The sequence below is a fragment of the Leopardus geoffroyi genome, chromosome D1, assembly GCF_018350155.1.
Source record: "Leopardus geoffroyi isolate Oge1 chromosome D1, O.geoffroyi_Oge1_pat1.0, whole genome shotgun sequence".
NCBI lineage: Eukaryota > Metazoa > Chordata > Mammalia > Carnivora > Felidae > Leopardus > Leopardus geoffroyi.
Window position 1 is genome coordinate 6,661,911 of NC_059329.1, and position 13,457 is coordinate 6,675,367.

Sequence of the window (13,457 nt, forward strand, 5' to 3'; positions counted from 1 at the left end):
TTTTCTTCAACGTTTATTTATTTTCGTGACAGAGAGAGACAGAGCATGAACGGGGGAGGGGCAGAGAGAGAGGGAAACACAGAATCGGAAACAGGCTCCAGGCTCTGAGCCATCAGCCCAGAGCCCGACGCGGGGCTTGAACTCACAGACCGCGAGATCGTGACCTGGCTGAAGTCGGACGCTTAACCGACTGCGCCACCCAGGCGCCCCAACAATTTTTTTTTTAAATGAGAACCATCAAGCCAGTTGAGACTTAAGTGCTAGGCAAGGTTTGCCAGCTCTGATAACCTCCTAGCTATCAATTCCAGAGCACAGCAAATTAAACTTTTGGCTCAACAAATGACACATCGCTACATATAAGAAAGGGTGCTGCTGTTAAAGTGCTAAATCCTTGGGTGCCCGTTTCCTTGTTCTTGACCTGTCTGTCTTCTGTTTATCTTTTACATTTTAATAGAAATATCATATACATGGAAAATCCGATAGACTCCACCAAAAGTCTGCTAGAACTGATACATGAATTTAGCAAAGTTGCAGGATACAAAGTCAATGTACAGAAATCAGTTGCATTCTTATACTCTAATAATGAAGCAACAGAAAGACAATTAAAGAAACGGATCCCATTCACAATTGCACCAAGAAGCATAAAATACCTAGGGATAAATCTAACCAAAGATGTAAAAGATCTGTATGCTGAAAACTATAGAACGCTTATGAAGGAAATTGAAGAAGATATAAAGAAATGGAAAAACATTCCGTGCTCGTGGATTGGAAGAATAAATATTGTCAAAATGTCAATACTACCCAAAGCTATCTACACATTCAATGCAATCCCAATCAAAATTGCACCAGCATTCTTCTCGAAACTAGAACAAGCAATCCTAAAATTCATATAAAACCGCAAAAGGCCCCGAATAGCCAAAGTAATTTTGAAGAAGAAGACCAAAGCAGGAGGCATCACAATCCCAGACTTTAGCCTCTACTACAAAGCTTTAATCAGCAAGACAGCATGGTATTGGCACAAAAACACACACACAGACCAATGGAATAGAATAGAAACCCCAGAACTAGACCCACAAACGTATGGCCAACTAATCTTTGACAAAGCAGGAAGGAACATCCAAGGGAAAAAATACAGTCTCTTTAACAAATGGTGCTGGGAGAACTGGACAGCAACATGCAGAAGATTGAAACTAGACCACTTTCTCACACCATTCACAAAAATAAACTCAAAATGGTTAAAGGACCTGAATGTGAGACAGGAAACCATCAAAACCCTGGAGGAGAAAGCAGGAAAAGACCTCTCTGACCTCAGCCATAGCAATTTCTTACTTGACACATCCCCAAAAGGCAAGGGAATTAAAAGCAAAATGAACTACTGGGACCTTATGAAGATAAAAAGCTTCTGCACAGCAAAGGAAACAACCAACAAAACTAAAAGGCAACCAACGGAATGGGAAAAGATATTTGCAAATGACATATCGGACAAAGGGCTAGTATCCAAAATCTATAAAGAGCTCACCAAACTCCACACCCAAAAAACAAATAACCCAGTGAAGAGATGGGCAGAAAACGTGAATAGACACTTCTTTAAAGAAGACATCCGGATGGCCAACAGGCACATGAAAAGATGCTCAACGTCTTACCTCATCAGGGAAATACAAATCAAAACCACACTCAGATATCACCTCACGTCAGAGTGGCCAAAATGAACAAATCAGGAGACAATAGATGCTGGCGAGGATGTGGAGAAACGGGAACCCTCTTGCACTGTTGGTGGGAATGCAAATTGGTGCAGCCACTCTGGAAAACAGTGTGGAGGTTGCTCAAAAAATTAAAAATAGACCTACCCTATGACCCAGCAATAGCACTGCTAGGAATTTACCCAAGGGATGCAGGAGTACTGATGCATAGGGGCACTTGTACCCCAATGTTTACAGCAGCACTCTCAACAATAGCCAAATTATGGAAAGAGCCTAAATGTCCATCAACTGGTGAATGGATAAAGAAATTGTGGTTTATATACACAATGGAGTACCACGTGGCAATGAGTAAGAATGAAATATGGCCCTTTGTATCAACGTGGATGGAACTGGAGAGTGTGATGTTAAGTGAAATAAGCCATACAGAGAAAGACAGATATCATATGTTTTCACTCTTATGTGGATCCTGAGAAACTTAACAGAAACCCATGGGGGAGGGGAAGGAAAAAAAAAAAAAAGAGGTTAGAGTGGGAGAGAGCCAAAGCATAAGAGACTCTTAAAAACAACAAACTGAGGGTTGATGGGGGGGGTGGGAGGGGGGGAGGGTGGGTGATGGGTATTGATGAGGGCACCTTTTGGGATGAGCACTGGGTGTTGTATGGAAACCAATTTGACAATAACTTTCATATATTGAAAAAATATAGAAGTATCATGTCTCCTAGAAAAGGTCTCAGGGACGCCTGGGTAGCTCACTTGGCTAAGTGTCTGACTTCAGCTCAGGTCATGATCTCGCAGTTCCTGACTTCGATCCCCATGTTGGCTTCTGTGCTGACAGCTCAGATCCTGAATCCTGCTTCGGATTCTATGTCTCCCTCTCTCTGCCCCTCCCCTGCTCACGCTCTGTCTCTGTCTCTCAAACATAAACAAAATCATTAACAAAAAAATTAAAAAAAAAAAAAGAAAAGTTCTCAGAACAATAAATTACATGTTTTCTATTTTTATCCCACTGCTGCACACAAATTTACATGTTTGAAGCTTTGTTTTGATATATTTTAAGAAAATCTCACTTGAACATGGAAACGTTAAGGAAAACCACTGTGTGTTTGAGCACATTATATCTCTAGTTGTATAGTTTGACCTGCCTATGTATTAATACCACAATCCGAAGGTCTAAAGTAATTTTGCATGTACGTATTTTTTACAGTGACGTTTTCTGAAATTCTGAACCATGAGTCTAGCACTTAACGATCTGCTTATTTGCTGTCGTCAATTGGAACACGATAGAGCTACAGAACGAAGGGTAGTAAATTCCTGAAATTTTATCTTTCCTTGTAGCAGGTGTGTGATTGGCAACCCATTACCATGTTCTTCTTCATTTTCAGAAAGAAGTTGAGAAATTTAAGCGCCTTATCCGGGATCCTGAAACCGTTCAACATTTAGATCGACATTCAGATTCCAAACAAGGGAAATACTTGAATTGGGATGCTGTTTTTAGGTATTCCATTCTAATTTCATTTTAGCGTCTTTAGTTTTTGCTTTCATTTTTATTTGTTGTGATATTTTTGTGTATGTAGGTGTTACTTTGCTCCCTATATATAGTTGTGCTTTGTATATAAAATTGGTGCTTAATATTCATCTGAAACATGAGTTTTAAAGGATGTTCATGTAGAAAATTACATTTTTTAAGTCATTTGATCAATAAAAGGTCCTAGACATATCTCACTCAAGATTAGAGAAAATTCTGGGGTGCCTGGGTGGCTCAGTATGTCGAGCGTCTGTTTCTCGGTTTCAGCTCAGGTCATGATCTCACACTTCATGAATTCGAGCCCCATGTCAGGCTCTGCGCTATGCAGATTTAGTTGCTTTTGACTTTGGCAAAATCCTCTTTCTTTGCTGTTTCCTACTTGGTGCTTTCTCTCTCAAGAAAATAAATAAATAAATAAATAAATAAATAAATAAATGAAAAGAATAATGAAAATTCCTTTCATACTAGTTAGTTCGAAAGTCTTTATTTCTAATTCGAGAATAAAATTAAGTTATAAAAAGTACTTTATTATTTTTGCATCTTTTAAAGCTTGTTTATTTATTTTGAGAGAAAGAGAGAGAGCACGCAGGAGGGTGAGGGACAGAGAGAAAGGGAGAGGGAGAGAATTCCAGGCAGGCTTCGCACTGTCAGTGCTTGTGGAGTTTGACACCAGGCTTGAACCCACGAACTGTGAGATCATGACTTGAGCTGAAACCAAGGGCTGGATGTTCAGCTGACTGAGTCCCACCCGCACCCCTGTTATTTTTACATCTATATTGCTCTAAGTAACTGCCATATGTTAAATTTTAACAATAACAAACAAAATTCAGGATTCAGGCATTGGAAAGACAGAATTGATTAGTGGACTGGAGTGGCAGACAGAATTGGTGCTTTTTTACATTAAAATATAATTTTTAACTGTGAAGTCTGTAACTAGAAATAGATCGTAAGACTTAGGGCACATGAGTGAAATATTTTAAATTAATAGAGAATACTGGGAAACATGAAACAACATTTTCAGTCAAGGAAGTTGTTAGTATTTAGAAAGAACACTTTTATTTTTTCTGCGTATTTGGTACTGGAATGACTTACTGATTTCAATGCAGATAACATGAAAAATGCATGCTTCTCTTCCTCTGGTTAGTTTATTTCAAATACCACAACTGTAGTTATTATCTAAAGATGACTTTTGCGTAAACTGTTCAGATAGGTCAGAGATGCACTTGGCACTTTCAGCTAATCGTGAATATTTTCTAGGCTGCCTTTATTCCAAAGGTAGAAGTGTTACCAACTGCTTAGGAAAGGTGTGGGTTGTACAGAATAACAGGCAATAAAGAATCAACAGCCCTAAAACCATTGTAAGCTTTTAATAATAAGGTGAGAAAGCAAGCAGGAAAGCAACAGAAAATCACGGAGGCTCCAGATCCAGACCAGACTTTAAGCGGGTGTGGTGGGGCTTAGGCCTTGAAAGAGAAAATTGTTTTATTTAGCTGGTACATTGATGGCACATTGTGGCTTGTTCTCTGTATAATGGCATAAGGACTTTTTAGAATTGTTGCAATAATTTTTTTTTTTAATGTTTATTTTTGAGAGAGACAGTGTGAGTGGCGGGGGGGTGGGGGGCATGCGCAGAGAGAGTTGGAGACATAGAATCCGAAGTGGGCTCCAGGCTCTGAGCTGTCAGCACAGAGCCTGATGTGGGGCTCAAATTCACGAGCTATGAGATCATGACCCAAGCCGCAGTCAGCCGTCCATCCAACTTAGCCACCCAGGCGCCCTGAACTGTTGTAATAATTTAAGCATTTAATGAGTTTTCTGAAATTCTACTTTGTTTTCTTGAAGATTTTTACAGAAATATGTTCAAAAAGAAACAGAATGTCTGAGAACAGCAAAAGCAGGTGTATCAGCCTCAACACAAGCCACCAGGCAGAAAAAGATGCAAGAAATTAGTAGTCTGGTCAAATACTTCATCAAATGTGCAAATAAAAGTAAGTGCTGTTGTTAGTTGTAACGAGCTGGTTTATTAAGAGTTACTGTTGCCTGAGTCTGGTTGTAATGTGTTGAGGTAATAGTTGATGCTAACTCTAATCTCTAGTACATATCATGGTTTTTAATACTATAGATTTAACTATTTGGATGAATTTATGCAAGCGTGGAATGGTAGTGCCTGTATTCAAAGATTAAAAATTACTATTCCAGCTGCCTGTTCTTCTTCTTGGACCCCCTCTATTTGTTCTTAGCACTTAGGTGGCCTTAATGATGCACATAACCTTTTGAGGCTTTTTTTTTTGCTATCTTTGAATAGCTTTAATAGTAGTAAAAACTTGTCTCCCTTTGTTATTTATTGCTTCTGCCTTCTCAGGTAATAAAGACAGATCCCAATAAATTTTTTCAAAATGGTATCCTTTGAGGTATTTGAAGGTAGCCATGACATTTTCTCTGAGGCTTTTTCTCTAAGCTAAACAGATAAACTTCCTTCAGCTCGTATGACCTAGTATTTGTGTCAGTCTCTTCTGAATTTTCTTCAATTTAATTCTCTCTCAAAGTGTGGGACTCAATTATAGGTATGTTCTGATTGGTACAGAGCAGTGCAGGACTCGTATATCTTTTATTCTATACTTGTAACTCATTTTGAGATCACAGTGGCTTTCTTGGCAGTCAAAACCCACCCTCGTAACTATAACTGTGTCTTCTATTGATTAAGAAAGAAAATAACTGTGATTTTTTTGCTTCTGTTGAGCCACATATTTCCATTTTGAACTGATGCGGTGAATGCTTTAAAGAGTTCATATTTTTGAATCAAAACACAGGATCCTTGTAGGCTCATGTAAAGAAACGGGCTTCATACAATCCTGAAAGCTAGAAGCAGAAATATTTGTTGTACAGACTCTTGGGCTTAAACTCTGTTCACTCTTCAAAGATGTGGCTTTGTTGGGAATGCAAGCTGGTACAGCCACTCTGGAAAACAGAATGGAGGTTCCTTAAAAAACTAAAAATAGAACTACCCTACGACCCAGCAGTTGCACTACTAGGCATTTATCTAAGGGATACAGGTGTGCTGTTTCGAAGGGACACGTGCACCCCAGTGTTTATGCAGCACTATCAACAATAGCCAAAGTATGAGAAGAGCCCAAATGTCCAACGAAGGATGAATGGATAAAGATGTGGTGTATATGTACATATATGTATATATATATGTATATATACATATACATATACATATACACATACACAATGGAGTATTACTCGGCAATCAAAAAGAATGAAATCTTGCCATTTGCAACAATGTGGATGGAACTAGAGGGTATTATGCTAAGTGAAATTAGTCAGAGAAAGACAAAAATCATACGACTTCACTCATATGAGGACTTGAAGAGACAAAACATGAGCATAAGAGAAGGGAAACAAAAATAATATAAAAACAGGGAGGGGGACAAAACAGAAGAGACTCATAAATATGGAGAACAAACTGAGGGTTACTGGATGGGTTGTGGGAGGGGGGATGGGCTAAATGGGTTAAAGGGCACTAAGGAATCTACTCCTAAATCGTTGCACTATGTGCTAACTAATTTGGATGTAAACTGAAAACAATTAAAAATAAATTTTAAAAAATGTGGCTTTGCGATACCAAGTTTAGTTTAAGAATCAGAAAAGCCGGGGCGCCTGGGTGGCGCAGTCGGTTAAGCGTCCGACTTCAGCCAGGTCACGATCTCGCGGTCCGTGAGTTCGAGCCCCGCGTCGGGCTCTGGGCTGATGGCTCAGAGCCTGGAGCCTGTTTCCGATTCTGTGTCTCCCTCTCTCTCTGCCCCTCCCCCGTTCATGCTCTGTCTCTCTCTGTCCCACAAATAAATAAACGTTGGAAAAAAAAATTAAAAAAAAAAAAAAAAAAAAGAATCAGAAAAGCCATTGAGTCACTGTATATTGGACACCTGAAAGAAACATGACACTTTAGCCTATCTTGGAGTTAAAATAAGGAACTTAGTAAAATAAAAAGAATCAGAAAAGGCCAGTGTTGGTAAACGTTATTAAGTAGAAGGATACAGATGGTTAGCAAATGATATTTTAGAATGGTGGTATGAGACTTGAGTCTAAAAAGTGGTGATTTAGGAGAAATTTATTTTTCCAGCTCTGAGATGCCAGTTGTGTGGATAGGGGCAAGCCCATGTCGGACTCCAGCATGGACAGAGGAAAGCTACACTGAAATACTCTGCACCTGCTTTTGCCCTGTAGGATAGCCCTGCATTTATTAAAATTTGATTTCTTGGCTACTGACGTTGGGTTCTTAATAGATTTTAATCTGTACTTAGAGAGTAAGGAGAGAACGATACCCAAGCCCATTTGTAACCCCTCAGAAAAGTTTGCAGCATGTAATTTTGCATTAGAGTGAAAAGACCTTTAGTCACAAAATTAACAGTGGACATCACATTTGAAAGTGTGTGAAAGTATCAATATTTTGTTTACAGGAAAGAGTAGATAAAATTATCAATATAAGATCATTTAAATGGTTGAAAAGTGGTTGTTTTCATTCGAAGCTTCCTTTTCTTTCAGGTTTAACTTTGAATTTTTTTTTTTTTAATTTTTTTTTTCAACGTTTATTTATTTTTGGGACAGAGAGAGACAGAGCATGAACGGGGGAGGGGCAGAGAGAGAGGGAGACACAGAATCGGAAACAGGCTCCAGGCTCTGAGCCATCAGCCCAGAGCCCGACGCGGGGCTCGAACTCCCGGACCGTGAGATCGTGACCTGGCTGAAGTTGGACGCTTAACCGACTGCGCCACCCAGGCGCCCCAACTTTGAATTTTTTTAAAATGTTTATTTATTTTTGAAGGGGAGAGATGGGGGGGGTTGAGTGAGGGAGGGGTAGAGAGAGAGGAAGTCACAGAATCTGAAACAGGCCCCAGGTTCCGAGCTGTCACCACAGAGCCTGATGCGGAGCTCGAACTCGTGACCTCATGTGCCCTGAGATCAAGACCTGATCTGAAGTGTGATGCTTAACTGATTGAGCCACCCAGGTGCCCCAGTTTCAGGTTTAACTTTGTAACTTAAATGTCTTTAACCTCAGAACAAAGGTAGGGTGTTACTATTATGTCATCTCACTTCTTTGTGTTTTTCAAAGAGGTGAGAGAATTGATGGGAATTGAAACACATGTGCAGACTTTGCCAGACTTAGTTAGCACTGGTATTCAAAGTGTGACGAAAGAAACAGATTGAAAAAAGACAGTTGGGAAGGAACCAATAAGCATTTGTTCATTCTTTTATGTAGGCATTTATCTGCTTCTGCACAAAGCACATTTGTAAAATGTTAAGTTCTATGAGGTTCCTTAAATCCTTTTCAGCCAACTTAGTTGTCCTCTGGAGGCAGATTTTTTTAGAAAAGAATGTCAGCATAATTCTTGAGGCCTTTCTTAAATTTGGCAGAGGAAGGAAATATGTTGGGACTAAGACCATAGGGAAATGTGACTTCATCCTGACATTAATTTATGCAGTTAATAAATGTTTACTAAGCAAACACTATGTAGGACAGCTACTGGGTTGTGTTGCAATATAGAGATTAATTAGTTCCTTAGGAATGTTATAATATAACAGACGTTATGGATAAGAAAATGTTACAAGGACCATAAGAGAAAGATACACAGGGTGTTAAAGCAGAGGATCATGGGATTGTGCATTTCATGATTGGCCAGAGATGCCTAAAATTGTAATATAGGCCACAAGTGAAAATAGTACTCCGATTATGTCAGTGTGTATTTATTTACCGTAGTTTGATGGTTGTCACCATATGAAAATGCTGAATTAGAATATGATCAGATACGTATGATTTGCGATCTGCTGATAGCTTATAACAAAAAAATGTTAATGTGTGGTTTTAAGATTGTTAATGTTGAAATAGGATAAAATTTTAGCCGCAACATCAGTGTGATTTGCTGAAAATAGGAAACAGTTTTTAAATATCCTTTTGTTAAGAGTATATCCTTTAGTACTGAATTTTTGGGACCTCTAGTAAATAAAAGAGGAAATATTACTGCCTTACGTACTTATATGCCATACATGCTGTTGTAGGATTTGAAAGTAATTTGATTTTTAGTGTAAATATCTTCCTTACAATCTCAAGTTATTCTAATGAATTCGTTCTTTTTAAAAAGTACCAAGAGGGGCGCCTGGGTGGCGCAGTCGGTTAAGCGTCCGACTTCAGCCAGGTCACGATTTCGCGGTCCGTGAGTTCGAGCCCCGCGTCGGGCTCTGGGCTGATGGCTCAGAGCCTGGAGCCTGTTTCCGATTCTGTGTCTCCCTCTCTCTCTGCCCCTCCCCCGTTCATGCTCTGTCTCTCTCTGTCCCAAAAATAAAAAATAAACGTTGAAAAAAAAGAAAAAAAAAATTTTAAAAAGTACCAAGAAACGTTGGATCGTTTTAGGTCTAATTCCAGAAGTTGTGAATTATTAAGGATAGGATGAATGATTGTTTTTGCTATGTATTCCCCTAGAGATCAGCAAACTTCTTTTGTCAAGGGACCAGACTGTAAACGTTTTTGACTTTTCAGGCTCTCTAGTCTCTGTCTCAGTTATTGAGCTCTGCTGTTGTGGCATAAAAGTAGCTGTAGACAATACAGAAATGAGTGGATGTGGCTGTGGTCCCGTAAAGCTTTATTTCCCAAAACAGACAGCTGGCTGCATTTTGCCCACGGGCCATAGTTTGCTGCTCCCTGCTCTGTGAGAAAGAGGTTAATAGTAATTTCCTACATGGAATTATTTATATAGTTGTACTTCTAGGTGTTCTTATTTGTCTTAAGATTTATACATTTTTAGGGGCGCCTGGGTGGCGCAGTCGGTTAAGCGTCCGACTTCAGCCAGGTCACGATCTCGCGGTCCGTGAGTTCGAGCCCCGTGTCGGGCTCTGGGCTGATGGCTCAGAGCCTGGAGCCTGTTTCTGATTCTGTGTCTCCCTCTCTCTCTGCCCCTCCCCCATTCATGCTCTGTCTCTCTCTGTCCCAAAAATAAATAAACGTTGAAAAAAAGTTAAAAAAAAAAAAAGATTTATACATTTTTATTTACTTGCTTGTTTATTTTTAAATAGGAGCACCCAGACTAAAATGTCAAGAACTCTTGAGTTATATCATGGATACGGTGAAAGATTCGTTTAACGGTACTGTTTATGGAGCTGACTGCAGCAACATACTGCTCAAGGATATTCTTTCAGTGAGAAAATACTGGTGTGAAATAACTCAGCAACAGTGGCTAGGTATGTTTTGAAGTTTGTTATTTTTGAATTTTTTCTGCGAAATGAAATGTCACTAAAAGGCTGATCAGAATCTGTATCCCCCAAATGGCCTGGCCGTTTCACAGTATCCTGGTAAAATGAAATGGTTACAGAGGGGCGCCTGGGTGGCTCAGTCTGTTGAGCCGCCGACTTCAGCTCAGGTCACGATCTCGCGATCCCTGAGTTCGAGCCCCGCGTCTGGCTCTGTGCTGACAGCTCAGAGCCTGGAGCCTGTTTCAGATTCTGTGTCTCCCTCTCTCTCTGCCCCTCCCCTGTTCATGCTCTGTCTCTCTCTGTCTCAAAAATAAATAAACGTTAAAAAAAAATTAAAAAAAAAAATGAAATGGTTACAGAATCGAACACCTAGTTTCATTTTTTTTTTTTTTTTTAATTTTTTTTTAATTTTTTTTTTTTCAATGTTTATTTATTTTGGGGACAGAGAGAGACAGAGCATGAACGGGGGAGGGGCAGAGAGAGAGGGAGACACAGAATCGGAAACAGGCTCCAGGCTCTGAGCCATCAGCCCAGAGCCCGACGCGGGGCTCGAACTCCCGGACCGCGAGATCGTGACCTGGCTGAAGTCGGACGCTTAACCGACTGCGCCACCCAGGCGCCCCCTTAGTTTCATTTTTTAAGGACTTCCGAAGTTATTGTCTCTATCATAGGTAAGGAGTTACAGAATTGAAAGAAGCCATACCTGTCCTCAAGAACTTGACAGGCCAGTGGCAGGAAAAAACCAAGTAAACCAAAAATTCTAACACACTATGACATAGATATGTTTGGAAGCCGTGACTCCACAGATCAGTGACACCCAAACCCCACCATGATTAAAGTACAAAGAAGAAAACCAGTAGGGAGAGGTGTTGTAGAAGTGAAAGCAGCAGAGTTTCAGGTTGGAAGGGGGATGACGTTTTAAGTGTGGTGGAAATGATAAAACACATAAGAATCCATTGGATTAGGCTTGTAGCAGGTCACTTGTAAGGTAGCGCACATCACGAATAGCACAGGATGTACAGGCCCCAGTGACTACAAGATAAGGAGAGTGGGTGCCAGGGAGGAATCGAGTGTTTTTGACAGCCTGTAGGTGAAAGTTAGTAGAGACCACAAAGGAAGGAAGTTAGGGTCAGAGACTGAAACATTTGAGTTTATTGATTTCAGAGGTGGAGCATTTCCGTTGCTGAGTGGGTTCAATGGGTGAGAATGGGATTTGGCTTTAGTGAAGCCACTCTAAGCCATGTCAGAGTCATCTAATACAACCACCTCTGAAAATCTAAAAGCTCGGTATTTTTCATTGTAAGTGTTCGAGATAAATTTTGCTGACTACCTGAAAAGATGTTTTCGTGTATTATTTGTCATCAGTTTCTCGTTTCAAAATGAGATACATGTGGATGGTAAAACCATGACCTGATCAGTGCTCTGCATTATACTCTACTGTTCCCACATGAAGGAAAGCCTTCTGAGCTGCTGTATTAATTTCTTAGATGTCATCTGGGGCCTCTTGTTGTTCTGGACATAAGGCAGGCTGTGTCCCAAATCCGACCCTCAACAAGTCTTATAGAGAATAGGCTAGTGATATCCAGGATACTGTGACACCTCTCTATGACCAAAGTGGTCCATCCTAAGTATTCAGGGGGTTTGTGTATCTTAGATTATTACATGTAACCACAGGTCTCACTGAAACAAAGGTGGTCCTTCCTGTAGCATCCTAAGTATGGTTCCATCATCTGGCATGTTCTCTGAAACGCTCTTTTTATTTTTAAGCATACTGCTTTCACTTCTCACCATCTGCCCCTTGGTTGAATTGTTTTTCTAGTTAGCTCCCTCCTCTGATGAGAACTTGCTTCTCTAATGAGGACTTTGCTCAAGAAGTGAAGTTTATGTTCAGAACCCATCTTAGTAGTGATGTTGATGGAGCCCATGGTTAGGGATGAGACTTTTTAGAGGGAGAGTTTTGAGGAGATGAGAAGATGGCCTGAAGCCAGCCAGCATTTTCATACAAAGTTTGGAATCAGTTCGTTGATTTCTACAAAAAAACCCTGCTGGGGTTTTGGTAGGGATTGCACGGACTCTACTGAACAATTAAGGAAGAATAGACTTCTTAACCATGTAGAGTCTTCCAATCCATGAACATGATGTATTTCTTTGTTTAGGTCTTTGTTTTTGTTGTTGTAGTTGTTGTTGTTCTCTTCCAAATTTTTATTTAAATTCAAGTTAGTTAATATATAGTGTTAGTATTTATTTCAAAAGTAGAATTTAGTGGTTTATCACTTATATACAACACCCAGTGCTCATTGTAGTAGGTCTTTTTTGACGTAAAGAAATCAGTGTTTTATGATTATCAGCATACAGGATTTGTATGTTTTTATTAGATTTATATAGCAGTAGTTTATATATTGTATAATGTTAAATTTTTCAACTTCTGTATTGTTCATTACTATCATACAGAAGTACAACTGATTTTAGTGTATTAATCTTGTGTCCTGGGACCTTGCTAAAATCACTTATTAGATCTAGGAGTTCTTTTTTAGCTTCTGTGGGGTTTTGTCTTTAGGCAGTCCTGTATCTGTGTTTTTTCCATTCATTTCTGAGCTGTGTGACTTTTATTTATTTTTTTCTGCTGTATCCTATTGACGAAGAGCTTCAGTATGATTTTTTTTTTTTTTTTTTAATTTTTTTTCAACGTTTATTTATTTTTGGGACAGAGAGAGACAGAGCATGAACGGGGGAGGGGCAGAGAGAGAGGGAGACACAGAATCGGAAACAGGCTCCAGGCTCTGAGCCATCAGCCCAGAGCCTGACGCGGGGCTCGAACTCCCGGACCGCGAGATCGTGACCTGGCTGAAGTCGGACGCTTAACTGACTGCGCCACCCAGGCGCCCCTCAGTATGATTTTTTTAAATGGTGAAACGTACATGACCTAAAATTTACCGTCTTAACCATTGTTAAGTGTACAGTTCAGTGGCGTTACGTATTATGTC

General features: G+C 39.9%; 1 protein-coding gene across 16 annotated transcripts in view; it reads left to right on the forward strand.

Annotated features, from left to right (window-relative positions):
* ATM (ATM serine/threonine kinase) overlaps window positions 1-13,457 on the forward strand; it is a 134,625-nt gene that overhangs the window by 4,195 nt on the left and 116,973 nt on the right. For all 16 annotated transcript variants that reach the window (XR_006713697.1, XM_045482693.1, XM_045482694.1 and 13 more), the window contains 4 exons: window positions 2,905-3,000; window positions 3,083-3,195; window positions 5,068-5,213; window positions 10,297-10,461. Coding sequence is in view for 15 of the 16 variants with exons in the window: in XM_045482693.1 (XP_045338649.1) it covers window positions 2,929-3,000; window positions 3,083-3,195; window positions 5,068-5,213; window positions 10,297-10,461 (496 nt within the window). In the remaining variant the exon portion in view is untranslated. The remainder of the gene's footprint in view (window positions 1-2,904; window positions 3,001-3,082; window positions 3,196-5,067; window positions 5,214-10,296; window positions 10,462-13,457) is intronic.